Genomic DNA, 21,436 nt, shown 5'->3' on the forward strand with positions numbered 1-21,436 from the left:
CTGGATACACACTAGAGAAAACGTGAGAAAACGTGCCCTGCATTTATTAACGTATTATTACGGCTTCTGTTTTCTAAGGACCTCCAAATATGCACGCTTAATCAAAGATGACACAGTTGAAATATTACAGTTTTATTTTATTCATCAGTGAAAAATGAGTGTATCAGAAGTGCTTTAAAACAAGGCTAAAATATATGTAAACAGTTGCGAGAGCTTTCACGTAGCGTCAACGGCATTGGCAGCTGTAGGTGGAGCCTGTCTCGCTCAGGCTCTCAGTCCTCCGGGAAGTCTCAGCACTACTTGGATAACAGACATATGCTGGATTCCATATTCAGACAGCGCCTTCTTATCTTCATCCAGATTCTTGTCTGTGAATATCAGCCGCAGATTCCCATCTAACACACAGAGAGTGAGTGAGAGAGAGAGAATAAGAGAGTTTCTACTTTTTCTGCGTTAACGGTTCACTTTACTAAACTAAATAATTAAATGAATCTATAGCAAAATTCAAAATAAATAAACAAAGCTTCATAATGTAGCTTCCTTTTCTTTGGATCATCCGTTAGCCCCAGTGCTTACTTTAAATATATTATACTCTTCCGCGAGCAAGAAATCTAAGTCTTGATCCGCCACAACAAATTAAATATATTTTCAAAGGACATTTTGGAACAACCTGAACAACATGAAACCAAGAAAATTACCCTGAGCTCGTTCATCGTGTGGACAATAATGTAGGCTAATACAACGTAAATTATGAGTGTTTCACTTCTCTTTGTATTTACCTGCAGTTTCTGGAAACTTCTGTCTTATTTTTTCCCTCAGCTGCTCCACTGTCATGCTCTTGAACTGCTCCTCGGTGTTGCTCAGGTCGACGGTCACCTTCCCACCCCTTACTCCAGAAACGACGACCTGGTACAGCTTCCCCATTCTGTGCGCTCCCTCCGCTTCTGCTGCGGACGCTAATAAGGTACTTCTGGGTCTGACGTCACAGGGCTGAGTATACTTTCACTTTCATCTAAATGATTGTTTTTACCACTCATGCCTCTTCTTTTTCTTTTTCAGTTTTACACAGCTCTATAAAAATGGGTTTGATATATTAGATTTTCTCTACAAAATGCAAATTCAGGGTTTTTTTTTTAAAAACAAACCAATGAAAAACAAATACATGTTAACAATCTTCAAACGGTGTTTATGAGAAGCAGTTTACCATTGTCTACATTATAGTGCCTGTGCTGTGCATCACTCACCATTTACACACTCAATTGTTCAGTGTGTAAATGCATTCCCTTATTGGACACCCAATCATAGCTGGAAATCATCTGATATACCAGTTCATGATGAGTGGGCGTGTTTCTTTACCAGCTGTTCCCTTCTACACATTTTATTAAAAGTCAGTGCTGCAAAAAACTCTCTATAAACGCCACTGTACAATAACGTATTTGTTTATTTTTATCACTATTATTTATTAGCATTAAATAATTCTTTAAAACATTAAAAAAGCTTTAATTAACTGCTGCCCTCATCATCAGCGCAAAAGAGTAAATAAAGTGAAATAAAGATACAAGAACACAGACCTGTTACAGAGCGCTGTTTCACGTGACTTCTGGTAACTGCAGGAGGAAGTCAAAGTTGTCAACACTCGGTGTTCCCTTCACTTACTGCAGACACAGATTGTTTATCCACCCAGAGGACGGAAAGTTTCTGAGCTAAAATGACCGAAGAGAAACAATACGACCCCAGAGACACGACCCAGAAATTCGTCAACAGGCCCGATGATCTGGATCCGCTACATATATAAGAAAACTGTTTAGTAGCCTAATCATCACTGAAGCCCCTTAATTCTGCTCTTTTTAATAACTGTGCATAATTTGATTTGGAATTATTATAACAAATGCACTGGTTATCCCAATTAAACCAAATGAAGTAGTATTTCATACACAAATTTTACTTTTGTGCTAAATTTCCGGGGACGAAGTCTTTGCGCAAAGTAGGTTCTCTTTAATACCGGGCAGGCTTTTCCACACTGTTGAGTTCACTGTCTGCGCTTATTGTTGTTTCTCTCAGCTCCAGTGGAAGGAGACCAGGATCAGCAGAGATGTCCTGCGGCCATGCCGTCACTCCGGACAGTCGCTTAATGGGTGGTGTCGCAGCCTGTTGGATCAGGTACTTTCCAGGCTCTGAATAAAGTCATTGTTTTCATATAGTTTTACTTTTAGATTTCTACAAAACAAAAAATTTAATAATTAATAATTAGTTTCAATTGATTATATATATATATATATATATATATATATATATATATATATATATATTTATATTTATTTATTTATTTAGTTTTTTCTGTTTTCACAAATAGTACATAATTACATAACATAATAAAGTGTACAATTCAGAACCAAAAGTAAATAAAAACAAACAAACAAACAAACAAACAAAAACAAAACAAATAAACAAAACAAAAACAAACAGACTGATAACTAAGCACAGGTCACCAGTACACCGTACACCAGTTCAGTTCCATCTAAAAATAAATAAAGAGAGAATACAATACAGTACAATACCTGTGGTCCCAGTAGTACATTGCAGTATACATGTACATGCAAACCCTTAATAGTTGGTGCTTTTTCATAAATCCATTGGAGTAGTATATTCTTCCTTGCCGCATAGGTGAGAACACAGTACAATCTCCTATTATTCTTGGATATTAATCGCCGGCTGGGGAGGCCCAGTATGAGAGACAGAGTGTCCATCTCCAATTCACAACCGAAAAGCTTCTCCGTTTCAGATAACACATTAGACCAATATTCTTGCAATTTCAAACATGACCAGAAGCTGTGAGTTAGGGTACCAATTTCTGTCTTACATTTCAGGCACATGGGTGATAGGGTATGATTGATGTCTGCAAAATATGGATATATGCATTCTGTGTATGATTTGTATTGCTTTGGTACGATTACAAACTGAGATTGATTTGGCATAACTCCAGACATCTTTCCACTCTTCATCATCAATTGCTATACCTAACTCCTTTTCCCATGTGCCTTTAAGCCTCTGTGACATCACTGAAGGTACAGAATATAAAGCCTTATAAAATATCTTCACAGGTACCTCTTTGTCTGTTAAAAATAATAATTTTTCAACAGGAGAGACTTCATGACTCTCACTAAGGTTAGTACTATGTAAAATATAATGCCTTATCTGTAAGTAACGGAAAAAGTCATGTTTGGGGAGAGAATATTTCTCAACCATTTGGTCAAATGGCACAACTACATTGTTGGAGAATAAGTCCCTCAGTCTCTGAATTCCTTTGTTCTTCCATTCCTTAAAACCTATATCGAACATCCCCGGTTGGAAGTCAAGATTATTCACAATAGGGGTAAACACACTGTATATTTAACAGATGATCGTAAGGCTTTTAAAACAAGGGTATATTTGTAGCCTCAAATATTAGCTGGCATACCTTTTTTTAAAAAAAATTGAGGAGTGAATTATTAAGTAAAGAAAAAGCTCTGTATACCATGTAATCAACAAAAAAAGAGGGAGATGTACACACACACACACACACACACACACACACACACACACACACACACACACACACACACACACACACACACACACACACACACACATAAGCTTGAATTCTCCTCTTCACAGTTGAAACTGAGACTTGCTTACTGCAACCACTGTGCTTGAAGCTGTTGTCCTGTGAGCTGCCTGTCATGCAAGCTGTTAACTCTCAGAAGCTTCCTCTGATTCAATTGTGACTTAGGGTCTACCAGATCTCTTCCTGTCAGAGTTTGCCCCAGTTTCTGAGTGTCTTTTGATGGTGAAGGAAACTGGACTCACTAACACCAGACTTTCTTTGCAATTTCTCTGTAGGAAAGACCTACATTTTTAAGTGTTATGATGGCCTGACTCTCTTCCATTGTTAATTGCCTTTTTCTCTACACTTTTGTATCAACACTCTACTTTCTGTAGTACAATATTCTTCAACTGATGCGTGTGGGACCACAGTGTGTTCTAACACTGCTTTTAAGCAGACAGAGGGTGTTATATGTAATCGAGAAAAGTTGGAACACCTAGAAATTAGTAGAAGCAGCTTTCAGGGTTTGATCAACCTCTATTGCTGCAGAACAACTTTAAATTGCTAACCTATTTTCTGTTCCCTCAAAAGGGATTTTTTTTTTAATACTAATAACTCTGAATTACAAAATATACATTGGTTTTCAGTTTTGCATAACCGTATCTCTCTCCCTCTCTTTTTTTACATCTGGCAGTTCACCACTTACCTTTGTGCCATTTCAAGCTATTCACTGGACTTGAACGACTTGAACTGCAATAAATGACTGGAAAAATTGGGGTGTTTTAAAATCCTTTGAGCAGTAGTGTGTAATATATCTTACTTGAAAGTATAACTAACCACATCTGGTTCTCTATTCATATTTACAATAATAATCGTCAGCTTATTTCATGATAACCTTACTTTTATGCAACCTTAGCTTTTATGACAACTCTGTACTATCAGCTAAGCTAACATTAGCTACTAACCTACTGTTAGCTTGTCTGTTAGTGGTATAAGTTGATAATATGTGGCATAAGTTAATAACTACAATAGACATGGTCCTAAATATAACTTAAGGAATAAAAAAAATATTTTACTTACCTTGCAGTCCTACAGCAGTAGCTATAATGTGGGTTTGATTCCATATGTATTGTTTTAATCCATTGGGTTATCCAAGCATCGACCTACTAGGCAAGCCAAACGGGAGGCAAATGGTGGCTAAAGTTAGCAGTTGTCGTCCCACTTCCTTCTTTGTCTTTATCCACAGATAAAATGGAAAGTGCAGACTCCCAGTAGGTAGCATACTGCTACCTACTGGGAGTCTGGTCTTTGCAGGATGTTTCTTTTTATTATTTCAAGGTTGTTTCCAGGTAAAAATCACACACTTTTGAAGTTTGCTTTAATAGGTTGTTCATGATAGTTATTAATAGTTAATAAATAGAAACAGACAGTCTTACATTTTGGAGCTATGTTTCCTGCTTATTACACAAAAACTACCACAAGTAATCGGGTGGTAATAACTTAGAAATTACCACATTATTATGTTCTTGTTTCTTCCTGTAACCCTACTATTAGGATAGCTGTATTTCCACATTATTACCTGGAGGTTTGGGGCCCTTATTATCCAGTTACATAGATTTCAGCTTAACATTACTCAGCTGTAACCACGGTTGCTACCATGATATTACTTGGCTATTACGTGATTATTACTTTGATAATTGTATAGAATTAACTTGGAAATTATCACGCCCTTGTTTCCCTCTTGTAACCCTGCTATTGCCCCTTTATTATTAACCTGTAATAGAAAATGCTTAATTTTGCATTATCGTAAAACAGAACTATATACCATTCAAAAATTGTGACTGGTTGACTTTTAGAATGTGAAGTCTTTTATTAGTATGTGTGCTCACATATTACACATTAAAGGATGAAATTTTTTTTTCACATTTTAACAACCCAATACTCAGTTATTTTTTGATGCATCTCTTATTACAGATCCCGATTCAATGTGCTGGTAAGAAATGCCAGTAAAAATTCCAGGGTTTTCATTCTGTGGACGTTCTTAGTCATCCAGGTCTTCTTTCCAAGCTTCTTAGATTTCCAGGTTTATTGCTTTAATTGTTTTTGTAGATATTCATATTTAAACATCACAGCAGATTTCAACGTGTGGAAAACAAGGCATGAATGTCGCTCAACAGACCATCTTTCAAAAAAATACATCTTGAAAAGTATTTGATATGTGAAGCTAAAATTTCACAGAACTCATTATAAATGTCCAATTTTTATTCTCTAAAATATTTATGGAAATCAGAGAACGTCAAGCAGAAAATGTTCTTAAAATTTGATGATATTACATAAAATATCACACTTGGTATGCCACACAAATGGTACTTAAGTTACGTAAGTTAATTGATATGCTTCATTGACATCACTCACCCCTTTTGTAAGAATGCAATGGTACATTTTTGAAGTACAGGAGAAATAAGCTGAAATATAGTCAAACTTTTATTTCTTAAACTACATACTACAGACAAAGTCAAAGTAAAATTTATTTATATAGCACATTTAAAAAAACAGCTGTTGACTAAGGTGCTGTACATTTAAGATAATTAAAAGACATAAAAACATAGGAAGACATGATAAAAATGAAGAAAAAGTTGTATAAAATGAGACGAATAAGACAAATAAAAGTAGTATAAAACTCATTCTGATTTCAAAGCCAAGGAATAAAAGTGGGTTTTCAGACGGGTTTTGAAAGTGTCTAATGCTGGCGAGGTCCTGGTGGAAAGGGGCAGTTTGTTCTGCAATTCAGGAGCAGTCACGGCAAAGGGCTGGTCTCCTCTGGACCTTAATCTGGACCTCGGGACAGTTAGAAGCATTTGATCCACAGACCTCAGTGATCTTGCAGGTGTGCACCAGTTTAAAAGACCAGAGAGGTATGAGGGTGCTAACCCGTGCAAAGCCTTAAAAACAAATATAATTTTAAAATAAATTTGAAAGCTAACTGGCATCCAGTGTAAGGATGCTAGTATGGGGCATATGTGGTCTGTGCTGCAGCATTTTGGACCAGCTCCAGTCGATTAACTAATGACAGACTGACACCAGTGTAAAGACCATTACAAAAGTCTAGGCGAGATGAAATGAAGGCATGGATAGTTCTCTGAGAATCTTTGAAACAAAGAAAGGGTCTCACTTTTGCAAGTAGCCAAAGATGAAAGAAACTGGTCTTGATTACAGCATTAATCTGCTTAGCAAAAAGTAGATCACTATCAGAAATCACTCCGAGGTTCCTCGCAAAGGTTTTTTTTAAATTTATTTCTAGGGGGCCAAATTCATAGAGGTTACAGGGACCAAACACAATGACCTCTGTTTTCTGTTCATTTAGGTTAAACAATCTAACAAACAAACAAACAATCTAACAAAACCTTCAGAGGACTCTCAAATTTACCTGACACTGGAATGTAAATCTGTGAGTTGTCTGCGTAACAATGGAATGAGATGCCATGTTTTTTGTTTTGTTTTGTTTTTTTAATTGAACCCATAGAGAGCATTAAATTGAAAAAAAGGAGTGGGCAAAGAATGGACCCCTGGGGGACCCCACAAAAAAGTAAGGTTTTTGAGGATGTATCTCCCAATGTAACAGAAAAACTTCAACAACAAAGAAATACAAATGAAAGAAAAGCACAATTGCAATTAATGTCATTGACAGAGAGAATCTTTAGTGGTTAATAATTCCTTGGTAATTTTAACTAATCAAGGCAATACAAAGGCTTATAGATAATCTATATGTTATTTTCTGGCAATATGCACAAACTGTTTTTCAAGAAGAAAACTTGTGATAGTAATATGATTTTTTACAAAACAACTAGTTATATTTTGGGACATAAAACATATGTATTCATCCATTCTCATCAGGACCTTGCTGTGAGGCAAGATCAAGTGTAGTATATTAAAACATATGTTACATAGAAATTCTGAAAGCTAATCAAGCAAACTTGGATTTATCATTACATGACAGTCTTTGTAGGCAACATTTCACACAGGCTACATTAGCTTGTAGATTTTGTAAACAGGTTGTCATCTATATTAACCTTCAATTATTTTAATAATTTAATAGACCTTTTACCCCAAAACCATATATACATCCTTTTCTTTTTGCCTGTTGTACTGTTCATTGGTCTTGATTGCTTTTGTGCAAGTTGGGCAGTTTTAGAAATACTTACTGTAGAAGCATACTTTTCTCTTTATAACAATGGAACAATTAAAGGTTTAAGTATTTTTCTTTAAAGCACTTCTATTGAGTTTAAATTACGTACATTTCAAAGTAATTGCTGGAAAGAATGTTGTCAAACTCTGTGCGGAATTCAGGATAAGAACTGTAAGTGCACGGTATATGAAGGGTAGCGTCACAAGTATGACCAACAGGCCTTCTTCTGAGCCCAGTTTCAGCATTAAAGGACACAAGAATTTTGTCAACACAAATGACAGAAGACCCAGTGCAGAAACGCAGGATTTTTTCAGCTTTAGTTTCATCAGCAGTTTTGACATAATGCTGAAGATACTTAAAGGTGATACGTTCTCTTTGAGACAGCACCATGTTTGTTGTTTCAAACAGTTGCAATACTCTTTTGCCTGTGGCCTTCTTTGTCTCATACAGAGACAAAACCCTTTCCTTGTCTGACAGTTTCTGTTGTAGACCTGCCATAGGTGTGGAGAAGCAATCAACTATGTACTTTGGCTCTTGCAGAATGGCCTTATGAGCCATTCTTTCAATGGCAAGTTGCATGTTGTTCTTAGGAGGTAGAGAGTTTGAGCCCATCCTTGTGAAAAGGTCAAGCAGGTCCTCTTCATCACTTTCACCCATTGTGCCCTGGAGAGCATTTTCAACTGCTGATCTCTCAACAGGAGCGACATAGTTGAGAAACGATGTCATCAGAATGTCTATACTCACTGAGTCAATTCCATGAATGCAGGCTAAAATGAAAGCCTTTGATAGCCTCACTGGAATGACTCCATGGTCTAGAAATCCTTTCACCCAAATTTGACCAACCGCTTGCCATTCAGCCTCACAAAAGTCAGGCCTCAGCCTTGGAACTCGCTCTGTTTCACCTTCACACTGTTCCACAAATTGCTCCCAAAATGCAGTGTAAACCTCCCTTGACACACCAGCATCATCGATACCTCTTTCATTGACAAAGTCCATCTTTAAAGTCACAGTCATAATGCTTTTGTCCTTAAATACAACCAAAAGATCTTCAACAACCTTTATCCTACGAATTAATACAGTTCGAGGGCTTTCTGGACTTCCTGAGTTGCCAGTTGAACTTGATGGAAAACGTTGCTTGCTGGACCTTAAAGGCAGACTTTTTGCGATGGAATTCAGTCCATTGTCCTGAACACAAGACAAAACATACAAATGGCATAAAAAACACAAATTAATTACACAGATAACAAGAGAAGTGAGAACACACAAGGGACACAGCTGACACAAATTAACATGACGCCACAGGGGAAGCACAACTAGATACATCGAACAGGGAAACAAGACCTTTACAATAAAACAGGAAACAGAGAGACATGACTGCCCCGAAGCTGTTTACATAAAGTTGGGCGCATTAAATTGTCCAAAATGTCTTGGAATGCTAAAGCATTAAAAATTCTTTTCACTATGACTAAGTGGACAATTGAATGTGGACTCTTTAGTAGTAAAGAAATTTCAGGGCCTTTTTGCCCTATCATGATACCAAGCTGAAACTGACTGAGGTCCTAAGAGTGAGAAATTATTTTACAAATTATAAACTATCACACAGATGCACAAACTGCAACGTCTTTACAGTATGTAAAAGGATTTCAGAGTTGCCTACAGTGATAAATCTTACCTGTGGAATTTGGGCTGCTCCCTCATGTATGACCTGCATATTTGACATGGCCAGGCTGCGCATCTCCTTGACCATTTCAGCAGCAGCATCTGGGAGACGAATTAGAAATTAGGTATGCAAACATTTCATGTACTCACTACGAAAACCAGTTAAGTATTTTTTTTTAAAAACAGTTTGTCCTTACCTTTACTTTTTCTGTAAAAAAGAAGATATGCACTCTGGGATCTAATGGGAAAAAAAGCATTTAATTCATTTTCAAATAAATCTAAATGTATGGCTTGTGTGTTATACATAACAGCATTTTTGTAAACCCAATTTTTGCACTTTGTTTTATGTGTCTTCATTTTCCCTGTGAAGTGCATTGAGTTTCAATTATCATTGTCGGGGTTTTGCAAACCAGCTTATTTCTACATCTACTCCAATATTTGGATGCTAATTTTGCACCATTTACTCTCTACCAGTCATTTAAGAATCTCAATTACTTATAATTTGCAGAATTTTTACAAATTTTAAAATAAATTTTGTAATTCAATATTATCATTGATAAAGCTACACAGAAAATGGACATTCTGCATAATGGGTATTTCAGTATATTTTAAATATAATTTGATACCACCTTTTACTTTTTACAAAACACTTGTTTTGCCATTAATTCTCCATTCTCTTTCGCTTATCCTTATCAGACTTGTGGGGGTCTCGAGCCTATCCAATCTACCACAGACAAGAGGCAGGGTACATCCTGTCTATCGCAGTGCTCTTGTTTTGCTACTTTACAAAATTATTTAATATAAAACAATTTTCACGAACGATTCAGGCACCAAAAGAAAGATAGTTGTACATGCCTTCAGTGCTTATTCCCTGCATTGTATACATATTGTATGTATGTATGTATTCATACCAACTTTCAAGTAATATTTGAACTACAATGGAAAAATAAATGGAAAAATATATACAGTCAGGGAAACAAGCACAAAAACTTACCTCTCAGTGTTATTCAGCTGGAATGGCTGATAGACAAGCTGATGATGGAAAAAATAATCAAGCATAACATGATGGATCTGTCTTGCCACTGTAAGGCATACAAGTAATTGTACAACACAGTGATTTAGGAGCATGTTTTAGTATCAACAGTGAAAAAGTTACCAGTCTTACCTCTGTGACTCTGGTATCTTGAAAATGATGCCATCTGTTTCCGTGTTCCTCCTGGATCTTGATTGTTGCGGTGTAATGTCCACCTTTCAGATCCCCAAAATGATCCACAACTGCATACAGTTCATATTTCTGATTCTGATCCCCAAAGAAAAAATGACAGCCATCAGAATGAGCAAAGACAATGAAAATGATATTGATTAAATATTAAAATATACTATACATGTACCTCTGGTACCTGCAAGGTTTCAGGAACCTCCACATAAGAGTTGATGTATGATATGTAATTATAGTTGAACTCAAACCTCTTCAGCAGCAGACACAAAACATCTGGATGATCCTTTATTACAGCTGTCTGAATGAAAAACATTCAATTCAATTATATTTTATTCATAAAGCACCAAATCACAACAACAGTTGCCTCAGGGAGCTTGTCTGTTCCCAATACATGTTAATATGTTTGAGTAATTGTATTCAATGAATCATAAAACAATCAAAAACTTTTCTTTAAACTCACCATAGTAGCATCAACTTTGTCACCACACTGCTCACAGTAAATCTGATTTTCTCCGCAGAAATCGGAAGTTTTAAAGAACTCTTCAATGCCCTTCACCTGAAAAATGTTATTTAAAATCAGCTCTGACAAAGATGTGCTGACCAGTGAAATGAGGTGAAGAATTTTTCTTGAAGAAGGGTTTTAACATGACCCATTAACTTTATTAGGTCAGACTCAAAGGTTAAGATGCAATGTTTAAAAGAAAAGTGAAAAGAAAAAATCTAACCAGTACACATATACACATCTTCTCGTGTTCATATGCATCAAAGGAGAAGTTGATTTACACAATTTTTAGTCAAACTAGATACCTGATATAAAATGGCCATTATTTTCTCTGTTACACTTAAGCTATACGATTAGTTGGAAAAAGGCAGATTTGAGGACGGACCCTTGCATGACCCTCTAAAATTTAATGAGAATTTGAAAATTTAATGAGGCAACAGCTGGGATATCTGGTTCAATTTAGTTATCATCTTGGGTGAGCTGTAACACTTGACACACAAATATTACTGTCTAGATTTTAAAAATCAAACTATTTGGCACATAGATTTACATTTTATTTTATTTATTTAGGAATCATTCAGACTCCTGGTGAGACAAAGCGCGACACAGAATCCACTTAAGCAAAGCCAAATATTTTCCTGACACTGATGGATTTGAATTTTAATCCCTTGAATTAAAACCTTAAGTGTGAACTTCAGTCACATGGATTGTTTGACCCACAAAGGCAAAACTAGATAAATTGTGTATTTTTAAATTAAATAAAGGAGTCCTAAATCAATCATTTAGACACCCCAAAAGTTATTTTATAGGTTTTAGGTTTTATAATGAAGTCTGTACTTAGGCCATGGTACTTAACATGGTTCAACAACTATTTCATTTTTATAGCACTGTAGCTACAGGAATTGTCATGTTAGTACTCCTCCACAAAGAAATCATTTGATTTATGCAATAATGATGTGTAAATGATGTATACTAAAATAGTAACAAAGTGATAAAGTGTAACACATTTTATGCAGTGAAAAAAATGAGTGTTGTGTTTTTTATAGAAAGTGGATAAAATGAAAGTAAAACAGTTATTATTTACTGAAAATCGGAAAATATTATATATCTGTAATTGACAAAAGCATGTAAGGTCAAAACAATTTCTCACAGCTGTCCTATCCTGACAGACAGAACATGCTGAGAAGTTTGCATCTTGTCAGATCCTTACCACACTGCAGGAATCCACCAGTGAAAGCTGAAGATACCAAAATGGTGCATCTCTGTCAGTCTGTATATGACCTTTAGAGCAGGTGGTCTTGTTTACTAACTGACCGTGGAAGATCTGAAAATACAGATGCACAAAAATCTGTTCATTTTCTTTCAGTTATAATTAGAAAGCATTTGTTCACAACGAAAGTTGTTCAAAGCATTTTATACTCTAAGGCAAAGACTCCACAATTAAAAAGGGATATATTGATCCAGTGTACAGTGGGACAAAAAAGTATTTAGTCAGCCACCGATTGTGCAAGTTCCCCCACCTAAAATGATGACAGAGGTCAGTAATTTGCACCAGAGGTACACTTCAACTGTGAGAGACAGAATGTGAAAAAAAAATCCATGAATCCACATGGTAGGATTTGTAAAGAATTTATTCGTAAATCAGGGTGGCAAATAAGTATTTGGTCAATAACAAAAATACAACTCAATACTTTGTAACATAACCTTTGTTGGCAATAACAGAGGTCAAACGTTTACTATAGGTCTTTACCAGGTTTGCACACACAGTAGCTGGTATTTTGGCCCATTCCTCCATGCAGATCTTCTCGAGAGCAGTGATGTTTTGGGGCTGTCGCCGAGCAACACGGACTTTCAACTCCCGCCACAGATTTTCTATGGGGTTGAGGTCTGGAGACTGGCTAGGCCACTCCAGGACTTTCAAATGCTTCTTACGGAGCCACTCCTTTGTTGCCCGGGCGGTGTGTTTTGGATCTTTGTCATGTTGGAAGACCCAGCCTCGTTTCATCTTCAAAGTTCTCACTGATGGAAGGAGGTTTTGGCTCAAAATCTCACGATACATGGCCCCATTCATTCTGTCCTTAACACGGATCAGTCGTCCTGTCCCCTTGGCAGAAAAACAGCCCCATAGCATGATGTTTCCACCCCCATGCTTCACAGTAGGTATGGTGTTCTTGGGTTGCAACTCAGTATTCTTCTTCCTCCAAACACGACGAGTTGAGTTTATACCAAAAAGTTCTACTTTGGTTTCATCTGACCACATGACATTCTCCCAATCCTCTGCTGTATCATCCATGTGCTCTCTGGCAAACTTCAGACGGGCCTGGACATGCACTGGCTTCAGCAGCGGAACACGTCTGGCACTGCGGGATTTGATTCCCTGCCGTTGTAGTGTGTTACTGATGGTGACCTTTGTTACTTTGGTCCCAGCTCTCTGCAGGTCATTCACCAGGTCCCCCCGTGTGGTTCTGGGATCTTTGCTCACCGTTCTCATGATCATTTTGACCCCACGGGATGAGATCTTGCGTGGAGCCCCAGATCGAGGGAGATTATCAGTGGTCTTGTATGTCTTCCATTTTCTGATGATTGCTCCCACAGTTGATTTTTTCACACCAAGCTGCTTGCCTATTGTAGATTCACTCTTCCCAGTCTGGTGCAGGTCTACAATACTTTTCCTGGTGTCCTTCGAAAGCTCTTTGGTCTTGGCCATGGCGGAGTTTGGAGTCTGACTGTTTGAGGCTGTGGACAGGTGTCTTTTATACAGATGATGAGTTCAAACAGGTGCCATTCATACAGGTAACGAGTGGGGGACAGAAAAGCTTCTTACAGAAGACGTTACAGGTCTGTGAGAGCCAGAGATTTTCCTTGTTTGAGGTGACCAAATACTTATTTTCCACCCTAATTTACGAATAAATTCTTTACAAATCCTACCATGTGAATTCATGGATTTTTTTTTTTAAATTCTGTCTCTCACAGTTGAAGTGTACCTCTGGTGCAAATTACTGACCTCTGTCATCATTTTAAGTGGGGGAACTTGCACAATCGGTGGCTGACTAAATACTTTTTTGCCCCACTGTATAGATATAGACACCCTTTGGCATCGATGAAGACCTTACCTTTGATGCATCAGTGCTGGTCATTCTTAAAACCCTCTCAACGTACTCTGCAGCATTACGCTGTTCATTCACTGTGACAAATGCATATTATTATTATTTTTTAAAAGAAGTCATTTTGTAATTTTACCCTACAATTTTCCATTTTTATAATATTTTAATAATTATTTTAAATTATGTATTATTTTAAATTATTTTAAAGTTATACAGTGCTCAGGAGTTTACAGTGTTAAAAAGGTTTTGTTGTTCTGTACCGTTGTCGATGCCCAGCTTGTTTGTTATTTTAAATGTGTATGCTGTATAGTTCTGCAAGTCATCAAATAAGGCTTTCAAGTCATGATCAAGGAATTCAGAGCGGGCATTTTGTTCGGAGTACCTACACAGGAAGTAAACATGAGTGATTAACAAATGCACCGTAAACTTCATATATGATAAATACAGAATCACACTTCAAGCTGGACAACAAACTTTTTCACAGCCTCTCTGAAGTCTTTGGTCCTGAACAGCACCTGCAGCACACTGTTCAAGTAACATGTGGATCCTTGGTTTATCAGTCCATGGTACCTGTTAGCTGATGGGAAGAGAGAATTCATACAAAGAAGAAATATATTTAAAACATGAGCCTGGATCATAAAATACCCAAAGAGAAATAAACCAAAAACAGTTATTTTATAATTTCTACATTAGGAGTTTAACTGGGTATTTTTTTCAATGTTAATATTACTCTAAAACATCTCATTTGCCAATTCCAGTCAAATTCAGTCATTTGATTTGGTTGGCTGATTGGGAAAAGCACAAACCAATTCATATAATGTCCCAAAATTTACAGTGCAGGGAAAAAGAGAGCTAATTAAGTCCAAAGACTACCTGTAAACCTCCAAATTATATTACATTGAACCAAAGATCGGGGGCATCTAAGCTTGGAGCATTGCCAGGAGTATAGTGGCCTCAGTAACTGGTAAACTACAACAGTTTGGAACAAGCAAAACTCTCTTTAGAGTCGAGTGTCTGTCCACAGGGGCGGTCCTAGCCTGTTTGGTGCCATGGGTGAACATTTCCTCTGGCATGCTGGGGCAGCAGGTTGAGGGTCACAGACACTAACAGACAAAATAAACGGATCCACAAGACCAGTAATGTTGTGGGGATGGAGCTGGACTCAGTTAGGGTGTCTGAGAGCCGGATGTTGTCCAGGATAAGGACAATGTTGGATAATACCTCCCACCCACTCATGCTGGCTAGTCACAATCCTGGGTTGTGCGAAATCCCAGAAATACACCCTCGACAAAGCGAATCTGTGAACTAAGGTGTAGGTCTATTAGGTCATGTTGTGGTGATGGTTGAGTTGGGGGACTTACTGAAGTGCAAAATTAAAACCAATGGAAGATGAACAAGAAAAGTTCAAAGTCATCAGGTGCTCAGTTTAGAAAAAACAGAAAAAAAAGAGGAGAAGAAACAAGCAAAAGATACGGGTAAGCAGATGTGGCAGGTCATCCTGAAACAATCAGAATCAGAATACTTAAATATTAATCCCTAAGGAAATAACGTGGATTACATTTGCTCCAAGAAGAAATGGTAAAAATAGTAACAGACTAAACTGTAAATTATGAATTTTAAATTGTTATTGATCCCTTTACCCCCGGTCCTAAAGTGTATATTTATTTTCTTAATCTTCTTATAAATATTGTTTGTTTACTTGCACTGCTGTAACTGGAGCCTCGTCGTCTCGTCTCTCTATATACTGGACTGTATGTAGCGAAGATGACAATAAAGTTTACTTTGACTTCAGCAGCGAGCAGGCGCACCGAGGGCTCTCGCGCTCACTTTTCGCGTATAGAATTTCGAAAAAACGAAAAAAGTCTGTATCATAATGTCTGGTGTTTTCGTGTTTGTTGGTTTGTTTTTATTTTATTTTGCGAGTTAGTTATTAGATGCTGCTCCAGCCAGACAGAGAATCCCCCGCAGCCCACCCTCTCCTCCCTGTGCCGCAAGCAGCAGGCGCAAACGAGGGCGCCCTTACTCCCAGCAAATGGGCGATAGAAAACCGATCGGTGCCTATGCCATCCCCAAAATGCGCTGGCTGATGTCGGGGCAGCATGAGTACGAGCAACTGTTTTTTTTTTTTTTTTTTTTGCCGATGCTCGTGAAGCCGCCCCCCACCAAGATGCCGCCCTGGGCAACCGCCCATATCACCCCTATCAAAAACAGCTACTCTCTGCCCAAACTAAATAATCAACCTGGTGCAGGAAATTGGCTAGAAAAAGAATCTGAACATAACCTCAGATCCCGAGAGAGATTTGTAATTCAGCAATTTTCTATCTATTAAACATTTATGATGATAAGGATGTTGATGAAAGCTAAATGAAAAAAGGCAAAAAGGAAACATCGAAATTCGTGTACGCTGGATAAATATCCATCTCCAACAATACGCCTGAGGATGAAAACAAAAAACAAACAAACAAAAGAGCTTTAAATATTTTCTGAAATCTTACCCAGAGATGTATTGGTGCACTGTCCGTTCATTTTCTGTGCCATCCTGCAACCACTTTACTTCTGCACCGCTGAATAAACTGCTCCTTAAAAAGAAATAAGCCGCATATTTTACCGGTTACGCTAAGCAACCACTAAACAACAACACATAGAACCCTACCTTCCGTTTAATTCAAGGCATTCCTTCCGAACTACTTAGTTTATTCCCGACACAATCTGCGATCTACAGATCCAATGAATTTAAAAGCCCCGGATTACTTTCTCTTTCTCTTCGGGTCTGCAATGTTGCTTACGTGTTTGAAATCTCGAAATTATCGAATTACTATTTTTTTTCAGAAACTTATTAAAAATGTGAATGCAGAACACCTAATATCTCCTTACTCACAAACACATGTGGATTAACCCAGAGCCTAACATGCACTCCTTCGGCAAATTAGGTTTGGGAATATATTTTTCAGTTGGGATGTATTGGAAATTCACATAAGATCATGAAGGCAGCATATGAAGTAATTGAACGAAGCAGCGCGAAAAATATCCTACGAATTTCATTTTTGCACAATACACAGCTTATAATTTGACTGCATGCTTCAGTTCAGCCATTCGATTAATGTTACAGCAGCTCATGGTGCAACAAAAGTAGTTTTAGAAGTACATTATTTCCCAAACACTTATATTTTATTACATTTATTTCAATTTATTTGAGTTGGGTTAGGAGTTGCCACCTCAGGATGTAGTCTTGCTAATGACCCACTAATTTTATTGAGGTGTGTTGCAGTAGGGACACATTTAAAGAGTAAATAAAGTGAAATACAGATGCAAGAAGACAGACCGGCGTTGTCATGTGACTTCTGGTAACTGCTGGGGGAAACTGAAAGTTAAAAACAAATTCATTTGACTGCAGACACAGATTGTTTATCCACGGAGAGGACGGAGAGTTTCTGAGCTAAAATGACCGACGAGAAACAATACGACCCCAGAGACACGACGCTGAGATTCGTCAACAGACCCGATGATCTGGATCCTCTACGTAAGAAATACAACTAGTTATCATCACTGAAGCCCCTTAATTCTGCTCTTTCTAATAACTGTGCGTGATTTGATTTGGAATTATTATAATAAATGCACTGGTTATCCCAATTAAACCAAATGAAGTAGTATTTTATACAAACATTTTACTTGTGTGCTAAATTTCCGGGGTCGGAGCCTTTGCACAAAGTAGGTTCTCGGGCAAGCTGCAGCACAATGTTGAGTTCACTGTCTGCGCTTATTGTTGTTCCTCTCAGCTCCAGTGGAAGGAGACCAGGGTCTCAGAGCAGAGATGTCCTGCGGCCATGCCGTCACCCCGGAGTCGCTCACTGGGTGGTGTCGCAGCCTGTTGGATCAGGTACTTTCCAGGTTCCAAATAACATCATTGTTTTCATATAGTTTTACTTTTAGTTTTCTTGTCTAAGCTTGCGTAGGAAAATTAATATCTACATTTCTGCAAGGTTTTGGTTTATGTCTGTATCCAGACATCCAAAATTTATATTTAAATGTTGCTGATGGATTTATAATATTAAATAGGCAAATACAATGGCAATTTGACAAGATAGATCATCGTATCTTTTAGAAAGTTGTCACTCAAATGTGAAGACACTAGACTAACCCTACACCACAGACACCACACATACAGACTGGGAGGTCTCCTTTAAAGGATTTACATCCTTCACTTTGAACCTCAGTAGTTCATGGTGAACATGTCTAAATGCACTGACCTGCTATTACTGCATTTAATGGCTTAGATATTTATGTTATTATTCAATGTTACTATTGATTTTGTATGGTGAATACACACATGAACAAAAGGATTTTCTGTTACATAAAAAGGTATTTAAGAAAAAACTCTCAGTTTATACCATGTAACCAACACAAAAAGTGAGAAAGGTGTTCATAAATGGGGAAATTAAATAATTCATTAAAACACACACACACACACACACACACACACACACACACACACACACACACACACACACACACACACACACACACACACACACACATATATATATGCATTTATTCATTTTTAATTGTACATTGTATTGTATTTTATGGACATTTTTAGCCATGGTGACCAAAGTCATAATTGTTAAGTGTAAGTAGTCAACACATAAATGGAAACATTAAATTAATCTTGATGCTGTGCCAGTGTTTAGAACTTGTTTCTATCAAAAACATCAATTAGATGTCTTTACATCTTTAACATCTTTTTCAGGGCCAGTACAAATTTAAGTGCCCAGCTCTAAAGAATGGTACGCTACAGAAGTGTGATGCAGCGTGGTCCTACCAAGAGGTGCGCAGGCTGGCAGTACTGACAACAGAAGAGATGGAGTACTTTGAAGAGAACATCGCTCGCCTAGCTGCCACAGAGTACTGTGAATTTAAAACTGTAAGTGTCCAAGTTAACCTCATTTAGTTAAGAGTTTAGTAGAGAATGATTGCTCCTACAAAACAAAAGGCTATTTTGGGGATAATTTTCTTTGTTCCCTGATTTATATCAACAGCAGGATCAACACACTGAGCTGTAAATTTAATAAATGATCTCAATCAAAACCGCCTGCGCTGTCATGAAGAAAAAAAAAATAGACGGAAATTTTTAACTCTCACTCCCGTTCTCCAGCCATAATTTGGCTGACAACTTGATAAATGACTTTTTTGTTAGAAAGAAAAACATTTTTAGTGTTTTGTTTATTTAAACATTTATTTTGATAAGTAAAAATAAAACCTGAAAAAAAATATTTGAGGCAATCAGGATAGGCCCAATGTTGAAGTGAGCAGGTCCTGGCCCCTTAGGCCCACTCACAGTACTCAAACTGTTCTTAAAAAGGTACCATTTTCACATGATAAGTGTTTCAGAAATTATCGATAAAAGTATTTTAGTTAAAGGTGGTATAAATGTAGTCATTAAGCTTTGGTCAAAGCAGTGCCAGCAATTCCCCACTGCTCTTAGTCATCATGATAAAAACAAACTAACTTGGTAAGTTTACTGCACTGATGTGAGGATAATGTCAATCTGATCAGTTTCAGTCATGTGACTCTAAATAAAGAAAGTTTATATCCAAAAACAATGAAATTCTTGAATGTTTGTCATAACAGTGTCCTGGTTGCAAAACCTATGTGGAGAGAGAGGACCTGACCAACCTTAATGTTCAGTGCACAATCTGCACTGCAGACAAGAACAAAGTGTCCCAGTTCTGCTGGCAGTGTTTGAAGCCATGGAAAGGCAGCGCTCCACGCTCTGACCGCTGTGACAACGATGGATGCATCAATCACGACCTTGAACTTCTCAAGAACTGCAAGACTACCGCTCTCCCTCAGGTTGAGGGGGTTGATGCCTGTCCCTCCATCCGGGCCTGTCCCACCTGTGGTCAGAGGGTGGAGCACGACAAAACAGGCTGCAAGAACATCATCTGTCCTCGCTGTCAGAAAGAGTTCTGCTTTGTGTGTCTGAAACTCACTCCTGAGTGCTTGAAGACAAGTTCTTACTTCATCCCCTGCAGTGATGGTGTAGCTCCCAGACAAACTTCAATACCTGTGTGGCGCAGAAACTAAGACACAGCATGCTCTCTGAGTCATATCCTTCTCTCATGTTAGACTTTTTCTTTTATATTTCATTCAGAGAATTTCATTGAGAGAAGCCAAATGTTTTACAGCCTGACTTGCTCATATGCTTTAAATAGTGGTAAACTATGTTTCCTGTATGCATTTTTATGTTGTACAACAGACTTTTTAAAAAATAGTTTTCTTTGACTTAATCTCTGTTAAATAATAGTTAGTCATCAACAAACAAGTCACTTGATAAAGATTCCTTGCAAATAAACAGAATACATATTTAGTGTCTGACAAATATCAGTTCATGTAGATATTTATGTGTTAATCAGTTTCTGCAGCTTTAATATAAATGAAATTAACCCTATAGGTGCAGTAGAGGGCCAACAATGAGACAACCACAAAAGTAGGAATGGTTTTACTGGTGGAGGATGCTGATATTTTTTTTTGTCATCATCTATTCTTTTTTACTAGTTTTCCTTTGGTTATGGTCAGTTTCACTGCTTTTAGCGTGAGGTGAAAACTCGACCCTACAGAGGTTGCACAAACAGTCCAACTCTACCGGATGCCACAAAACTACATGCCACTGCCAGAAGGTTTTCTGTGTCTCCCAGCACAGTCTTAAGAGCATGGAGCAGACTCCAGGAGACAAGCGGTTACTCTAAGAGAGCTGGAGAGGGTTGTAGAAGGCCTTCCACCCATCTGCAGGACCGGCATCTGTTCCTTTGTGGAAAGAGGAACAAGTTGAGTACTACCTTAGCTTCAAAATGACTTCCAGCACTGGTGTGAATGTCTCTGACCAAACAATTAGAAACAGACTTCTTGTGAGTGGCCTTAGGCCCTGATGTCCTTTAGTGGTCCTGTGCACACTACTCGGCATTGTGGAGTATAAATGGCCTTTGCCAATGAATACCAGAATACTAACAGAGTGACAGTAACAATAAAAATAACGGTTTCCTTTCCAAATATTTTTGCCACTATGATTTCATCCCACACACCCATTCTCCTTGTTGTTCTATGTTTACTAGCTGACTGACTCCTGTTTGTGCTGAAAAACTATGGGAGTCAAATTAAAGTAATGAAACACACTCTCCTCTCTGTT

General features: G+C 37.6%; 3 protein-coding genes across 4 annotated transcripts; 1 reads left to right on the top strand and 2 right to left on the bottom strand.

Annotated features, from left to right (window-relative positions):
• Positions 1–116: 116 nt before the first annotated feature.
• Positions 117–931, bottom strand: LOC145425391 (uncharacterized). Its single transcript, XM_080298400.1, has 2 exons — positions 780–931; positions 117–395 (listed from the first exon to the last, which is right to left on the bottom strand). Exons 1-2 carry the CDS (start codon positions 922–924, stop codon positions 265–267), a joined length of 276 nt encoding a protein of 91 aa, XP_080154526.1. The 5' UTR covers positions 925–931; the 3' UTR covers positions 117–264.
• On the top strand, positions 826–21,422 carry LOC113018824 (putative E3 ubiquitin-protein ligase RNF144A-A). Its single transcript, XM_026162221.2, has 6 exons — positions 826–964; positions 2,062–2,160; positions 17,648–17,773; positions 18,030–18,130; positions 19,001–19,174; positions 19,882–21,422. The coding sequence occupies exons 3-6, from the start codon at positions 17,695–17,697 to the stop codon at positions 20,335–20,337; spliced, it is 810 nt and encodes a 269-aa protein (XP_026018006.2). The 5' UTR covers positions 826–964; positions 2,062–2,160; positions 17,648–17,694; the 3' UTR covers positions 20,338–21,422.
• LOC113018822 (uncharacterized) lies at positions 6,055–17,031 on the bottom strand. Of its 2 annotated transcripts, XM_080298387.1 has the most exons (13): positions 16,907–17,031; positions 16,749–16,832; positions 14,728–14,830; positions 14,514–14,635; positions 14,263–14,333; positions 12,360–12,473; positions 11,108–11,203; positions 10,820–10,945; positions 10,594–10,728; positions 10,423–10,460; positions 9,626–9,666; positions 9,442–9,530; positions 6,055–8,954 (listed from the first exon to the last, which is right to left on the bottom strand). In XM_080298387.1, the coding sequence occupies exons 2-13, from the start codon at positions 16,789–16,791 to the stop codon at positions 7,866–7,868; spliced, it is 2,067 nt and encodes a 688-aa protein (XP_080154513.1). In that variant the 5' UTR covers positions 16,792–16,832; positions 16,907–17,031; the 3' UTR covers positions 6,055–7,865. The 2 variants fall into 2 exon arrangements, with proteins under 2 accessions (XP_080154513.1, XP_026018002.2); XM_026162217.2 differs by having other exon boundaries at positions 16,749–17,022.
• Positions 21,423–21,436: the final 14 nt, after the last annotated feature.

Source organism: Astatotilapia calliptera, chromosome 3 (assembly GCF_964374335.1).
Source record: "Astatotilapia calliptera chromosome 3, fAstCal68.1, whole genome shotgun sequence".
NCBI classification, from domain to species: domain Eukaryota; kingdom Metazoa; phylum Chordata; class Actinopteri; order Cichliformes; family Cichlidae; genus Astatotilapia; species Astatotilapia calliptera.